Consider the following 17,497-nt stretch of genomic DNA (forward strand, 5'->3'; position numbering starts at 1 on the left):
TCACTGGCTCACATGTTTCCGCACAGATCCTTCAGCCCAGCATTTGAGGTTAACATGCTTAGTGAGGCAGTGTATATGTATTATATTATTATATTATATATGTATTCTATATGTATTGTATGCATGTAATGTACATACAAGTTCAGAGAGTGTGCACAGCTGTGGCGGCACATTGTCGAGCACAGACAACATCACATCCACAGCCTATGAACCTACACACATCTACAGGTGAAACAACAACACTGAAACAATAAAGGCTGTTGAGACCAAATCATCTCTGTGAACGGTTCATGTTACTCTCTTAAAGAACGCACATGGAGTCTCTGTAAGCCTTGCTGTATATTGTTGCTGGTGTCATTATCATTATTATTATTTTAGTGTTGTCTTTTTGCATGGCACGGTTTTGTTAGCTTTTGTTCTGTTTTGATTTTTTGTCTTGTGGCTGTTACTGTTGTGTGTGTTACTGTGGAGGATTGTGTATTTGTTACATGTTGCCACCACCTATTCATTCCATTTACACTTTACAAAAATAAAAATTAAAAAAAGGAAAAAAGGAAATAGAAAGGGGAAAAAGAAAAAGAAGAAAAAGAAAAAGGAGAAAAGCAGAAAAGTTTTATACATAAAAAGAAAGAAAAAAGCAGGAAGAAAAAGAGAAGAAAAACATAAGAAAAACATCCCCACTGGGGGGTGGTGGTTGGGTTGAAAGGTCATATTTTTTTTTTTTTTTTTAAAGGCTGTTGAGGAGGAGAAAATGATGAAGTCATTTAACAACTCAAAACAACTCAAACACAAAGAGAGGACACCAGCGTGATGTGAACCATCAGCAGCAGGGACCAGTCGACCGGTGGCAGAAGCCAATCTGATAATTATCCCTCGTCTGTGAGCCACAAATCAAACACACCGCGTGACGATGAGGATCTTCTAACCAACCATGGAACAACTTCTTGGGACCTGCCCCGCCCACACCGCCATGGAGCTGGCAGGGGGTGGACACACACAGTTTTGTTCCACCTTGTTTTCTTGTGGTTTAATCACGGTGACATGTTGGCATGTTAGATTTTAATTTAGATTTTTTTTTTTTTTTTTTATTTCAGCTTTTAAATCTTTTTATTTCATGTTTATTATTTATTTTTTGTATTAATGCACTTCATGTTATGTCAATCTTATTTTTAATTCCATTTTTAAAAATATGTATGCAATGTTTATTCCATGTTTTGATTTTAATTTGTTAATACACTTTATTTCATAATGCTGATGTGAAATTAAAAAATAATTATTATGACATTCTTTATACAACGTTTTGCCTTGTCTGCATCGCCTGGCAGAGCTCCACCTCGTGCTCCTTGCCAGCCACACAGCTGAAGAAAAGAAAAGTAACTGAGTAACTTTTACACAGAGTAAATATTAAAATAAGTTACTTTGTACTTGAGTAAAACTTCACCACTAAAACTTTCCCTGAAGTCAAATAATTTAGTCCTCTTTGCACCTGTGGCAGAGAGTGAAGGTGAAGGTAAGGGAGAAGTGGATGGAGTTTTGTGAAACGTTTAATATTTAACGTCTCTAAAGATATCATTAACCTTTTTTTGGCTTCATGTTTCATGACTTTTCCTAATTTAAAGGGGACGATTTTTAAAGGCAATAAAATAACAACAGTTTTAAGCAGGAAAAGTCGATAGCTGGTTAATCAGCTGATAGACGATTATATAGCAGGAGGCTTCCTACTAAAATATGAGCAAATAAACTTCTCAGACTGAGGGAACCAGAATTAAAGGCTCACAAATGAAACCTGCCTCCAATAAAGGCCTGGTACATCCCAGTCTGTTTGGGATTGACGACCAGATGTTTAATATGTGAACATCTGCATCTGGTTAGACATGAGAGTTTGAATTTCTGTGTGTTCATGTGTTTAAATTTTGTGTTTTTTTTTCACCAAATATCCCTTTCCCCTCCTTTGTTTACACTCTCCTTTAGTTTCACTCTCAGTGTCTCAGTCATTTCACTCTGCAGTGAAACTGAAAGTGAGTCGGGCTGTGACTCGACAGGAAACTGGAGGATTTCTTTTAAGTCATGAGACTTTTCACCGCAGTGTGAGAAGGCAGAGCTACGTGATCCACACACTGCACTCTCTCTCAGCTTGACAGCAGCACAGGTTGGTTTTTTCTCAGTTTGTTCTCCTCAGGTTTTGTAGTAAAACACAGACAGACGTACTGTTGTTTCTATTGTTAGAATTCAGTGTTTTGTCTTCATATTAATGCAGTGATTAATACCTTCAGTCACTGAGGAAATGGGATCATTTCAAATGTGAAGAGACACCTGGACACAGCAGATCATTTCTTTAAGCTGCTTCTTTGATTTTCATTTTCAGTGTCGGTGGTGATTTGAAAACTGGTGTGACTTTCCAACTTCACTGTAAGACAAACTTTTTTAAATTCATTTGAATCAGTGACTTTTATTAGCTTAGCTTTAAGAGTTTATTTAAATTTCTGAATATTTTCACCACTATTTCTCACAGAATGAAACCTAAAACTGCAGATGCTTTTATTTTATTTATAAATTGTTATTATAATGTTGGATTTAACTAAAGAAACATTTTCATGTTGTACCATATATATTCACTTTCACCAGTGATAATGCACAAAGCCATGATCCTCTCAACTCATTTTGAGCTTAAAGTGTAACAACTCTAAATATTCAACTTTTTCAATCAAGTTATTAAGTCTCAGAGTTATGATTACAGTTTGAGGCAGGGAGGGAAGTTTCTGTCGTTTGGTTTTGTTCGGTGACAGTGATCACTTGGCAATGTGATGTTTGTTATGTTGGCCCTGGTTCACCCTGAAGATACATCAAACTAGAGCTTCATTATTTTTACGTTGTAAATGAATTCCCTTTCTTTACACTGAGTTTGTTTGTCTTTGTGGCTGGTGTGCTGTTTCATGGTTTGGTCTGACAGGGAAAAGCAAAAAAGCTGGTGATGAAAACAGATTGGACAGACAGATTCAAAGAGCCGGCCTGATGACTGGTTTTACCCCAGAACCCTCAGAAATCATCCTGGAGCAGAGAAACTGTTGAAGTTGCAGACTGTTCTTCAGCACAGGGACCCGCCCTGTGGTTTCTTTAATGGCCTCAGAGGCTGTTAGTGATCGATGAGCCCAGATAATACACAGGGTGTTTTCCCTTTGGTGTGCAAAGAGAAAGAGCACAGGACAGAAAAGGGGGAAAAATACAAAATAAATGCAAAATAATGAATACTACTGATACTAATCCTGCCTTTGTTGCCACCACTGCTACTACTGCTACTAACAGTAATAAGAAGAGCTGAGGGGGTCTTATATTTAGGTTATATTTATGTTATATATATGTTATATTTGCTGTTTTGTTTGTTTTTCCTGCCTTTTTCTCTCTTTCAGTGTCTTTATCCTTCAGCGTCCTTCTGTTTTGCAGGACATTGCATGTTTTCCTGTTTTCACTTTCTCTTGGTTTTACCTTCCTTCCTGTTGTCATTTTTCTTTCTGGTTATTCTGCTTTTGCTCTGTCTGTCAGAGTACTCTGTGAGCTGTTTTTAAAGGTGCCATACGCATAAAGATTATAATTATTATTGTTATATGTTGTGTTTATTTGACCAGACATCCCTTTCCCCTCCTTTGTTTACACTCTCCTTTAGTTTCACTCTCAGTGTCTCAGTCATTTCATTCTGCAGTGAAACTGAAAGTGAGTCGGGCTGTGACTCGACAGGAAACTGGAGGATTTCTTGTAAGTCACAAGACTTTTCACTGCAGTGTGAGAAGGCAGAGCTACATGATCAACACACTGCACTCTCTCCCAGCTCGACAGCAGCACAGGTTGGTTTTTTCTCAGTTTGTTCTCCTCAGGTTTTGTAGTAAAACACAGACAGATGTACTGTTGTTTCTATTGTTAGAATTCAGTGTTTTGTCTTCATATTAATGCAGTGATTAATACCTTCAGTCACTGAGGAAATGGGATCATTTCAAACGGGAAGAGACACCTGGACACAGCAGATCATTTCTTTCGGTGGTGATTTGAAAACTGGTGTGACTTCCACGTTTAAAGGTAAGAGAATTATTTTTTTTTTGTCAGACTTTAATTGAATCAGTGACTTTTATTAACTTAGAGTTCTCACAGAATGAAACCAAAACTGCAGATGCTTTTATTTTATTTATAAATTGTTATTATAATGTTGGATTTAACTAATCACTATAGAAACATTTTCATGTTGTACCATATATATTCACTTTCTCCAGTGATAATGCACAAAGCCATGATCCATTCAACTCATTTTGAGCTTCAAGTGTAATACAACTTGAAATATTCAACTTTTTCAATCAAGTTATTAAGTCTCAGAGTCATGATTACAGTTTGATTTTAGGCAATGAATAAATTGTTCATTCAACTATAAGATCTAAGTTGATCTAATGTGTTATTTTCCAGCAATGGGAGATTTCATTTCCACATATGGTAAGACACAACATTTTAAAACTCAGTGTTGATTAACTGATCACTCACAGAGAATAACAAGTGGCTGCATGGTGTCTCTGTGAAACACTGCTGACGTCTTAACCAACATGTGCAATTTGTTTCTCAGCTTTTAGTGAGCCATGGAGGGAAATACCATGGAGGTAAGTACCAAACTAATGTATCTGTGGTGCTCTCTGTGTTTTAGTCTTTTCAAAATGGCAGAAACTGTGCAACACGGTGCTTAGTGACTGTTTCTCCAGACGTACATGAGACCACAGCGGTGTTTCAGCATCTTTAATAAAGTGGTTTACAAACTGATTTAGGGGCTTGGATAGTGAGTTGAGTTGGGCTTCATAAATTGAGTTGGGCTTCATAAGTGACGTGTGCCCACTGTGCACCGGTCAGCCAACCTTCCACTACACCGGCTCCTCTCCGCCTGTGGCAGTAGACCTCCATGTCAGTTGTGTAAACGTTCATTTTAAGGCGAGGACAGGGGCTCATTTGATTGGTTTAAAGTGAATCGGCTGTTTCAAACCCACTCCACGGCTGTTTCAAACCCACTCCACGCCTTCTCTCCTCCCTTGCACCGGTAGGAGTGACAGCGGAGTCCGTGCGCCATGGCGCACAACATGCCAAACTTGCAAAATCCACCTGGCCACACCCAGTTGGTGAAGCTGCACTGCACTGCACCCCCGCCTCACCAGGTCTGTGAAAATAGAGCCCATTGTAACTAAACCTTAAACACAGCGTGGCCACACCTCAGACACATGTGCTGCTTTGAACTGTGTTTGCAATTCTGCAACACACTTCCTCCTTAACACTAGACACTATTTCATACAGAAGACACCTCGCTCAAAAAGGAAATCATGTGGTTACCATTGGGAAAACACTTATGTTCAAAATATAAAACACATCGGGTAATTAGAAAACCTGAGACACACACATGAAAACACTTACTTAGAAAACTGAACAGCAGTCAGTCAGGGCCGAAGCTCTACAAACAGACCCCAGGTCAGCCATGTTGAGGACTTTGCAAGCATGGAGGCGGTGAGAGAAAGAGGCAGATGAAGACATCGTATGCAATGTGGATGAGATTTTGTGGCCGAACCCTAACAGAGCACAGGAGATCCTGTGCATAGATACTGTGCATCATTGGCGGATCTATCAGGGTGGCATGGGGTGGCAACTGCCACCTCTAAAAATGCCTTGCCACCCCAGTTTCAGACAGTTTATTTATTTATTTATTTTAATTGTGGCTGTTCGGAGAATTACAAGCACGAAACTCAAATGTCCGAGTGCAAGTAAATGCAGCAAGAGATGACACTCCTCATCCCTCCACTGTGAGACGATCTAGCCCTCCCCCAACAGCAGCTGTCGCTGTTTGCGACTTGGCCTGCATTCAGAGGGACTCCACCTCACCTGTGGCACAACAGTGACTACGTTTACATGCACACCATATTCTGGTTCGGGTCAATATTCTGGTTAAGGTAACTGCGCCGCGGCAACTGGAATATTCCGTTTACATGTTACTTGGCATGCCCCCGTGTTTTGGCGTATTCCACTCTCTGACGTAATGTGACACTCAGCCGCGGGGGGCAGCAGCAGGCGTATAGGCGTCTGGTCTGCTAGAAATACAGAAGAAGAAGAAGCAGTAGAAGAAGAAGAAGCTCTCGCTAGTTCTATGTTTTCTCCCATCGATATACTCCATGATATTGAAATCTTTCAGTAGCTGAAGGCAGATTGCAGTCTCCTCCTCACTCCAAAAATGTTGACTCTTGCTGCTTTTCGCCATGCTGTTCGCCAGGTCGTTTTCACCGCTTGCAGTAACCATAGCAACAAAGACGCCCCAGGATTCCTTGCGAGTCGAGCATGCGCAGACGCGACTGAATATTCCGGTTCGGGGAGTTTTCCGACTAAGGTGTTTACATGGCACAGTATTCCGGTTGGAACAGGAATATTCCAGGGGGCTTATTCGAAATTCTCTCCAACCGGAATATGACCTTAATCGGGTTCGGTGCGTGTTTACATGACACGTGCGCAACCGGTATATTGCGAATATTCCGGTTAAAACAGGAATATGGTGTGCATGTAAACGTACTCATTAACGGCAGGCACGGTGCGGGGGGGTGGCTTTTGGGGCTTAAGCCCCGGATCTTTCCTCAAAAGCCGCGGATCTTTTTTTAGCTTTATTTTTATGATTAGTTTATCATCCTATACGAACAATGTGCATCTTGCGGAGAAGAAGCGGCGAGTCAATTTTCAAACCGATCAGACTTTGTATTTTGTCGTAACTTATCAACATGAATGGACAATGAGCCCAAACTCAGATGAAAAAACAAAAGCCCCAATGGCAAAGCAGTTAGCGTCTCTGCCTGCTGTGCAGGAGACCAAGGGACCATACAACAGGGCAACCTTACCCTATTACTTAATTTTGTTGTTGACTATGACAATAAAGTGATTCTTATTATTCTGCCTGTCATTGGCTAGATGAAACACACAGTGGCATTTAAGATTTGTGTAATTTTCATTTCTGTGCTCTTAGTGAATTTGTATTGTAGCCCAGGTGCAAACGGCAGCCGGTTGTGACAGTTTGCTGCCGGTGGGTTTGGAGTTCTTAACAGTTTCTTTGTTGATATATCGCTTCATACTCACCGTGACGAGCCCTAACCTTTTGGAGCCGCTTACCGCTGTTCTCCGTCGTGAGTGTGCCTGATGTCGTGATGTAAAACTGAACTGAAAAGTGAACTGGTGACTGTTTGTTATGTTTGTAGCCACTAGCCTAGCCGTCTCCATATATTTCAAAGGGACCGTTAGCTTAGCGGCTAGCGCTACTTATTGAGTGTGTATTCTGACTTAAAGTCTGGTGTTGGGTGCTTATATTAATTTGAAATGAATGAATGAACCAGAATGAACCAGAATGAACCAGAATGAATGTCAAATCAGAGATTATTGTATTGCATTGCATTATATTGACTAATGAAATGATATATTAGGATATATATTGATGCCTGTTGATCCCTGTTGCTTTTAATGACAGATCTCTTGCCCTTTGTAACTGCACTAATTGAGAGTGCCCCTGTGTTAAGCATGTTATTGTGTTGGTGCTGATGTGAAAGTGTGTTCATATGATGGAAATGTGTATCCTTTTGTCATCAGAGTTACATTTTGACAAAGGATTTTTAAGTTTTGATGAGAATGTTTCAGTTTGCCATAAATGTGAATGCAGAGTCGCAGCTGCACAGGCAAGGCAGGCAACTGCTTGGGGCCCCGAGCTGATAGGGGGCCCCCGAGACTCGGGGATGAGGGCTGGTTTTACTGAAATACACTGGTTGGAAGGGCCCCCTGGGAGGTGTTGTGTCTTATTTGCTTGTGTTTAGAGTTTTGGCACAGTGAGCAAAGCATTTGCAAAATGAGTTCAAGCATTCGAAAAAAACAAAACAAAACTGTAATCTAATTGATGCACACATGATAAATCTGCTCTTTCCACTCACACTGAAGGTAGTGCCTCTCTGAAACAGCTAGTCAGTCGGTCAGTGAGTGAGTCAGTCAAATTACAGACAAATCATGAAAAAAGGAAAAGCTTGCAACCCTGCTGAAGCCACGAAAAAGAAGGCTCCACCTCTGTGTATTGTACATGTCCCAACTCTCTGTGAGTACAGTCATTTTACTGCCTTGGCCAAATGCAAGGGGGATCCAAAGAAGAGGCAATCATATCTACATGGTATTCGTGATATGAGACTCTGTTACCCCTTTTCCACCAGGGCTGGTTCGGAGCCGGTGCCTGACTTAGCACCAGTTTTTTGGTTTTCCACCGCCCAAGCTGGGGCCAAACTGGTTCCAAACTGGTTCCAAACTGGTGCTAGGCAAGCACCGACTCCGAGCAGGGGCTAAACAGGAGCCAGAGAAAGAACCGATGACACGACCCACCGCGTCATTGGTGGGCGGGGTTACAAAACAAAACAGGAACTGCGAACGCTATAAACATAAACAATAATCCCCGAGAAGCCGTGGGTTATACTGATTTTACAACGGCATGGAACGCGGCTCAGCAAATTACATTTAAGGATGAGAGGCACCCGTTTTATAACTAAACATAGCTGTCATTCGTTCCGATCACAAATCCAACGGGTAGCCGACAATAATTGTGTTTTTCGCCTCTGTATTGAAATGTAGGCTTGTAAAGACACAAGCAGTATTTGAATCGCTAATAAATCCAGATCCTGCTCCACCCGGGGCCAGAAACTGTATCGGGAAAGTAGCGTTATATGGACACAAACTGTATGGGGAAAGCAGCATTATATGCTTGACTGAGACGCGGCTCACGAACATCATCCCCGACTCACTGATCAGTTTCACCGGCTTCAGGACAGGACGGGCGGACAGAGACAGAGACGCTGCAGCCACTGTATTGTATGAGTGTGCAGTTTTATATGTGTTGAAGTAATGAAGCTGCTGTGACAATGTAATTTCCTGTGAAGGATTAATAAAGTATCATTCATTCATTCATTCATGATGGTTATTGTGATTCTGAGCGAGTGTCTCGCGCACCCACGTCATCACGTTTTCCGATGACGTCATGACGTGGCTCTGAATTGGCTCCACTTGGCTCTAGGCTGGTGGAAAAGCAAACCGGTTCTTCGTTGGCACCAGTTAAGCAGCGGTTCTAGCACCAGCTCCAAACTAGCCAGGTTCTTTCTTGTGGAAAAAGGGCATGTGAAGATGCCTCTTCACCCTACCGTATGAAGGATGTTTGTGACCAGATACATTTGGATATAACTGGCTATCATCAAAATTGTTATAAAACCTTCACCTTCACCTTGCGATAAAGAGCCTCTTTGTTCAATTCCCATGCCCTAGGCTCAGTGACTTTCCAGGCAGACATGATTTTAGCAACGATATTCTAACACTGAAAAATGTACTACAGTGTGCTGGATCCCCACCTTTAAAAAAAAACACTCTGTGGTTAAGTCCTTTAAACAGACTAAAGTCAGGAATGTGTTTTGTATTGCCACAGCTCCTCCTTTATCAACCCGTCTCACCACAATTTTAGGATTATTTTGAAATTCATTCAGGGCTTTCCTTTCTGATACACTTATATTACAATTCTTCAGCCTGTTTGTGGATTTGACAGTTTATTCCATGTCTTTTTCAGCTAGTTTGCTAACTGTAGCAAGTGTTGGGAGATCCTTTTTTGTGACTGTTTGTTTGTTAATGTTCTGGGTTTCTTCAGTGTTTGTTGCAGGCTAACTCATCTACAGATTAATATATTTTTATTGTCTATCTTGAACTTCCTGGTGGTCTGTAATGAGAACCAAATAATATATTCACCATCTGAATAACTGATTTAATCTCACCTTCATGTGATCTGAAGTCTTTTCTTTGTTAAACAGAGACAAAGACAGAGAGCTGCAGTATGTGAAGAATTACAAACCCTACAGAGACGACATCCAGCATCTGAGAGTCCTGCTTTATGGTCCAGTTGGAGCTGGAAAATCCAGTTTCATCAGCTCTGTTGACAGTGTCTTACAAGGCAGAATCACAACCAGAGCTTTGGTCGAGGCAAACTCTGGTCCATGTCCCTCCAGGACGGTATGAACACCTTTTATCACACCAATAAACTCAGCAACAGCCACATGTCTGAAGTGCACACCCAAGTATAGATATATTGCAGCAAGACATTTAGCAAAATTAAACTAAGAGGTGAAAACCTGGTGTACAGTTGGAGGGCAGCTCCATTTAAAAAGCAGCTGTTTTGACCTCAGCTCTGTGAACAGCAGCTCTAATGGTCACATTTCTGCCTAACATCTCCATCTAGTCTTGGCCCCTTCGCCCAACGAGCGCTTTCTGAATGTTTGACGTCATTAACAGTCATATAGCTCTGATATGTTGTTAATGATTTAGATAGAAATTAAACTGTAGCTCTTCATGCTGCTATTTTCCAATAACCATTATAGACTGTTTATTAATCAGAAGTGGTTTCAAGGTTTTGAACGTTTTTAATTAACTTCATTAATCTTTATCTGTGGAAGCATGTTCTTAAAGATCTCTGGATAAACATTCAGGGCCCGATCTTAAACCCGGCGCAAAGTGTCGACAAGCACAACTCAAGTCTCTTTTCGAGTTCCCAAGCAGCTCAGTTGTCATTTCCCCGTCCAGCGCCCCCTTGTGGAACAGCAAAGTGTCTTGTGTCCCTCTGAGCTCCATGGGCGTGTTGCTCTGAAAATGATCTGAGCTCAGCTGCAGTGTTGCTGCGTTGCTCAAAGTGACTGAGCAGCAAACAGCAGCTCTGAGGTCAGTGCTGCACTTTTCTCTGCTGTCTGAAGCTCATTATCAAACAGCAATGGTGGCCTACATAGGGGGCGCCGGCGAGCATCCGCTCTGTTTGTCCCACACACAGGGGCGCTGCTTCACCTCAGGGAGCTCAGATGGAGTCCTGCTGTCGCTGTAGATGATCTGCTCGTGAGCTTTCACTCAGTCTCCTTCCTTCTTACCTGGAGAATCCACCATTAGAACAGCAGCCCACCAAGGTGTGACACACCTGGCTGTTAAAGGGGACGGGAGATTGTGTTACAAGTGGAGTCAGGTAGAACCCAAATGCAGGAGGTGGCAGGCAAAGAGGCTTGAAGAAAACAAGAATATTTACAAAACTCAAGAAAACTAAAACACTTGGAACGTGTGCATCACACGCAGTAATGAAAATGACCAAGGACTAAAAAAAAAAAAAAAAAAAAAACTAAACTGAAGACAGGACTTAAATACAAAAGGAACTAACAAGGAAACAAGACACACCTGGGGAAGGGGCTGGAATACAAGACAGGAGGACACAGGATTGGTTGAGGGGAACACTGGGGAGGGCAGACAGGACTGACACACACCTGAGCTCTGCACTACCAAGAGACATTACCGGGTGAGCAAGGTGTGTTGAGTCTAAAGCCAGAGTTTGACGTGTTACGATGACGGCTCTCTTTTGACCCGGCTTCATCGCCATGGTAACATATGCTAACAACATAACCTGCTCCTGGCCAGGTTATGTTCAGAGTTTTGACTTAAAATTGCCTGTTTTTCCTGTTGGCTTCAGGTAATACATCTGTTAACCCTTTAAATTAGATGCTGAATCTCATCCAGAAAATGCCAGAATAATAAGGCAGAGCAGCTCCATCCTGCTCTGGAGGATATTTTGATGTTTGGTTCTTATTTGCTGCCAAGTTCATTTGACACTGCTGACACCATATCTAATAACACACCGGTTAAAACTCAAAGTCTATCACACATAGACCTGATATTATATCATTTGCATTTATTTCACCTGATACTGACAAAAGCTACTTAGAGTCGTCTCTAATAGCAGCCGACCCTCCAGACAAAAACTGTCCTGACCCACCAGGCAGCAGCTCTGTCTAACAGCAGCACTGTCACTCCTGTGTTTTACAGTACAAGACCTACAAAATCCAAAAAGGACAGCCTGGAGACTTCTACCCTTTTGTCTTCAATGACACTCTGGGTCTTCAGATGGGGGAGGACAGTGGAGTCCATCCAGAAGACATCAAACTGGCCATGAAGGGACATATGAGAGACGGTTACAGGGTAAAATTAACACATTGCAGCTTTGGGATGAAAGCCTCTTTTCTCACAGAAACATTTTTAGCAAAAATTCTGTTTACATCATTACTTACATGGATTTTGCATTGTTTTCTAGTTCAATCCTGGATCTAAACTGTCGTCAAATGACAGTCAGTATTACAACGCAGAACCAACTGTAAATGACAAAGTTCAGGTTCTGGTGTATGTTGTACCTGCTGACACAGCAGCTCAACAGGAAGAAGACCATGTGAAGAAGATAAAGGACATCAGAAGGACAGCCTGTGACCTGGGTAAGAGCAAACATCAGGATGTTCATTAGTTTGTGTGTAAAGCTGTGGTGCCACATTGAGATTAGTCAGTGTTACCTTGAAAACTGTATTCTTAAAGGACTGAACAGTTTCCTGTTGTGTATCTGCAGGAATTCCCCAGCTGGCTGTCATCACCAACATTGATTCAGCCTGCACAGAGATCCATAAAGATCTGAAGAATGTCTATAAGAGCAAGTACCTGAAGAAAACGGTGAGTTTCTACTCGTAATTTTACATTAGACTGCATATACACTCCTGATCAAAATCTTAAGACCAGTTGAGAAATTGCAAGAATTTACATTTTGCACTATTGGATCTTAAGAAGATTCTAAGTAGAGCTTCAAAATGCAAAAAGAAATGGGAGTGAGAAAAAAAAAAAAAAAAAGAGTAAGCAATTTATTGCAAACAACCATTAAACTGAAATAGGCTGTTTATCAGCTGATCAAAAGTTTAAGACCACTGCCTTTAAAAGCCCAAATCTTGGCAAAAATGGTTTCAGTGTCATTTTCTGCCAGGTATCCACACTGTCATGACCTCCTGATGGCAAAGGCAAAAAAGCTTTCTTGGTAATCACCTCAAAAATTGGTTTCGGCATGCTTGATGCTAGTGTTTCCAGGAGGCTAGTGGGAATGTTGCTCCAAGTGGTGAAGATGGCTTCACGGAGGGCATCCACTGTCTGAAACTGGTGGCCATTTCTGTAAACTTCCCTTGCCATCCAACCCCAAATGTTCTCAATTGGATTTAGATCAGGGGAACACGCAGGATGGTTCAAAAGAGTGATGTTATTTCTCTGGAAGATGTCCTTTGTCAGGCGGGCATTGTGAACTGCAGCGTTGTCCTGTTGAAAAACCCAGTCATCACCACACAGACGACGGCCTTCAGTCATGAGGGATGCCCCCTGCAACACCTTTTTGCATTTTGAAGCTCTACTTAGAATCTTCTTAAGATCCAACAGTGCAAAATGTAAATTCTTGCAATTTCTCAACTGGTCTTAAGATTTTGATCAGGAGTGTAGATTTTATAACCTTGATTAGAATATAATACACAGTTAGGACAGTGACACAATATTTATAATTTTGCCCGTGTACACCACCACAGTGGATTTGAAATGGAGTAATCAAGATGTGACTGAAGTGCAGACTTTCAGCTTTAATTTAAAGGGTTGAACAAAAATATGGTATTAACCGTTTAGGAATGACAGCCAGTTTTATACATTGTCACCCCATTGTCCATGGACAATGGACAACATCACCAAACTCTGAGTTTCCTCCCTTGAGCTGCTCTGAAGCCTTTACTGCAGCTCCTCCAGCTGCTGCTGCTTTGTGGGTCTTTCTGCCTTCAGTTTGGTCTCCAGCAGGTGAGAAGCAGCTCAGCTGGTTCAGGTCTGAGGACTGACTCGGCCACTGAAGAATATTCCACCTCTTTGCTTTCAGTAACTCCTGGATTGCTTTCTCAGTGTGTTTTGGGTCCCTGTCCATCTGCACTGTGAAGCTCCGTCCTGTCAGATTAGTGGCATGTGTCTGAATCTGAGCAGACAGTAAAGCCCTATAAACATCAGAGTTCATCCTGCTGCTTCCATCAGCGGTCACATCATCAGTAAACACCAGTGATCCAGTTCCACTGGCAACCATACCTGCCCATGCCATAACACTGCCTCCTCCATGCTGGACAGATGATGTGGTCTGCTTTGGCTCCTGAGCTGCTCCTTTCATTCTCCACATTTCTTTCCTCCCATCATTCTGGAACAAGTTCATCTTCATTTCATCTGTCCAGAGATCCTTTTTCCAGAATCAGCCAGGCTTTTTTAGATTTTTTTTTTTTTTTTGCTAAATCTAATCTGGCCTTGCTGTTCTTGAGTGACACCAGTGGTTTGCCCCTCACTGTAAACCCTCTGTATTTATTTTCTCACAAATGTTTATTGACTGTACATTTGGACAGTGAAGGTCCTGCCTCCTCCACAGTGTTTTGACCCTCCCTATTCTTTTTCTTCACCAGGGAAAACATTCTTCAGTCATCCACTTTAGATGTCTGCTGTGGTCTTCCAGGCCTTTTGGTGTTGCTGAGCTCACCAGTGCATTCATTCTTTTTCAGGATTTACCAAACTGTTGATTTGACTGCTAAAGTTGTTGCTATCTGTCTGATAGGTTTTATTTGCTTTTTGAGCCTAATGATGGCCTCCTTCACCTGTATAGACACCTCTGTGGATCACATGTTGAGGATTCTGCTAAACAGCTAACAAATGCAAACGCAAACACTTGGAATGAAGTCCACACTGGGACATGAAACTGCTTTTAGTCAAGAGTCCAATGACTTTTGAGCCTCTGAAAATGGGGTGACAGTGTATAAAACTGGCTGTAATTCCTAAAAGGTTAATGCCATATTTTTGTTTGGCCCCTCAAATTAAATCTGGCAGTCTGCACTTCAGTCACATCTTGGTTACTCCATTTCAAATCCACTCTGGTGGTGTACAAGGGCAAAATTATGAATGTTGTGTCACTGTCCTAATACTTATGGACCTGACTGTAACTGTAGGTTCAATCAAGCAATCTCAGTATCTGACCAAAGAGCAATTCTTGAAATCAACCGTGACTTTCATTACCTTCTACTTAGATGGAGGAATTCAGTGATTCGGTGGGAATTCCAATGAACTGCATATTTCCTGTGAAGAACTACCAGGAAAAAAACGTCGTAAACGATGATGCTGATTCTCTGATTCTGAGTGTCCTGAGACGGATCATCGACTTTGGAGAGGAGTTCATCAACGACATGGAAACCTAAGTGACTTTCATTTGGCTTTCAGAGATGTTCATGGCATTATAGAAATGGCATAATCCTACTGACACTGATGCATGGAATTTTTAACAAAAAGAAGTGAGATGTAGATTTGTTTTGTACTCTAGGATATAACTGCCATGAAAAAAAAAAAAATCAAATGACTTTTCATTTCTCTAATGCACTGGTTGGTTCTTGATGCTGCCGCTCCCTCTTTTCATTCATTCTGTAGATCATCACCCTCTCTCTCTCTCTCTCTCTCTTTCTCACTGACTGTGGTTTTCTGGAACAAACCTCACTGCTGAACCAGCCTAGCTCACTGCAGGAGAGATTGCTTCAATGTGACAGCATTAGACTGCACATACAGTGACAAGATATTTTTTTTGCAGAGTGTTGTGGCTGGTGTGCTGTTTCATGGTTTGGTCTGCCGGGGGAAAAGCAAAACAGCTGGTGATAAAGACAGATTGGACAAACAGATTCAAAGAGCTGGCCCGACTACTGGTTTTAAGAGATAACACTTTATTTATCCCCATAGGGTGAAATTCAGGTCTTACAGGCAGCAGCATAAGGAAGGACGATTCAAAATCAAGGTACACAATATACAATATACACTATATGATACAATATACACAATATAAGACAGCAGTGCAAAAAAAACAGCAGCAGTGTGCAAAAATCACAGCAGCAATTGTGTACCATCACAGTGCAGCATTATATTGTACTGGAGTATGGTAGTATGGATGGGCGCCAGGGAGTAATTTCGCCTAGGGCACCAACATGGGTAGAGCCAGCACTGCTACATAGAATATAAAAAGCAGTTAGGGGGTTCGGTGTCTTGCTCAAGGACACTTCAACACACTCTGGAGGAGTCAGGGTTCAAACCATGAACCCCCCAGTTACCAGACAACCGCTCTGCCTCCTGAGCCACGCCGCCCCAAACCTTCAGAAATCATCCTGGAGCAGAGAAGCTGTTGAAGTTGCAGACTGTTCTTCAGCACAGTGACCCACTCTCTGGTTTCTTTAATGGCCTCAGAGGCTGTTAGTGATCGATGAGCCCAGATGATCCACAGAATGTTTTCCATTTGGTGTGCAAAAGCAAAGAGCATAGAACAGAAAAGAAAAAACACTACTACTACTATTAATTGATTGGAAATATGTGACTAACTTCATTTTTTTTTTTGCTTGTAGCAATAAAAGAATGCCTATGGGACATTGTGTGCTTGTTTCATCATTGCATCATTTCAGAACAATGTTGATTAAATGAGTAACATTGAATGAATAACTTTTGGTTTAAAATGTTCACAGAACTAGCTGCATGTTTTATAGCCTTGAGAAAGGAATTCCATAATTTGCCAAATTAAAATAACACTTTGCTGATGATTCTCTCATTTATGTGACAGTTTGTAGCTAAAAAAGAAAAAGAAAAACAGCAGCAGAGGATCTATGAAGCCTGTAAATAAGTAAAAGAAGTTTAAAGTAAATCCTAACAGACACAGGGAGCCGGTGCAGGTCAGCTAACCCTGGGCTGATCTCCATAGTACACAAACATATGTTACAGCCTGGCTCAGAGACTGGAACAAAGAACAGGAGGGGAGATGACGTTCAAATGGAAAACAACATGTTTATTGCTACATGGGAAATAAAAGCAAAAGATCAGTATCAGTAATCAGTAGTGGGGGCGTGTGTGGATGCATGTGTGGGTGAGTGTACGTAACAAAAGGAAAAAGGAGAGCAGAGCCACGCCGTGGCATTCTCCTCAGACGGCGTGGATGGAGTGAGAGAGTGACTGCCAGCGTGGGAATAAGTGTGCGTTTCACCGGGCCCAGGTGTAGCACATCAGCTGATGACAGTCCCACCTCTGCTAACCTGAAAGACAGAGCAGACCAACCAGCAACCAACACACCCCCAACGTAGAGGGAGGGGCCGTCATCGTGCCCTCCTTGCCTTAAAACTTTCTTTTTGTTTTTTTCTAAAGGAAGAGAAAAAACCCTTATAATGAAAACACAAATGATTTATTGTTCATGTTATTTTTCCTGCTGGAGGAGAAGCTGCGGGCTCGGTGGAATGTTTTAGACGGAAGATGAGTGAGAGATGTTTCCTCTGCAGCCCTCGGCTCCCAGATGTCAGTCTGAGCTCAGAGTCTCACAGCTTCATCCTGCTTCATCCTCTCAGTCTCTCTCTCCTGGAAAACAGCACCTAGACGCTGACCTTTCCCACTGGCACCTGAACGCAGCATCACAGTTCTGTCGTGAAGGGTAAAGGGTCATGTCACAAAAAAATTACCTGACAATTTGTTTGATAATTTACAAAAAAAAAAAAAAAAAAAAAAAAACCTAAAAAAGTAGTAAAACATCACCTGAAAT

General features: G+C 41.8%; 1 protein-coding gene across 1 annotated transcript; it reads left to right on the forward strand.

The window, feature by feature from the left end:
- The first annotated feature begins 931 nt into the window (after window positions 1-931).
- On the forward strand, window positions 932-15,140 carry LOC115362181 (interferon-induced protein 44-like). The gene is made up of 7 exons (XM_030056013.1): window positions 932-986; window positions 4,601-4,634; window positions 9,864-10,062; window positions 11,905-12,057; window positions 12,170-12,344; window positions 12,473-12,573; window positions 14,973-15,140. Exons 1-7 carry the CDS (start codon window positions 932-934, stop codon window positions 15,138-15,140), a joined length of 885 nt encoding a protein of 294 aa, XP_029911873.1.
- The last annotated feature ends 2,357 nt before the right edge of the window (window positions 15,141-17,497 follow it).

Source organism: Myripristis murdjan, chromosome 7 (assembly GCF_902150065.1).
Source record: "Myripristis murdjan chromosome 7, fMyrMur1.1, whole genome shotgun sequence".
Taxonomy (NCBI): Eukaryota; Metazoa; Chordata; class Actinopteri; order Holocentriformes; family Holocentridae; genus Myripristis; species Myripristis murdjan.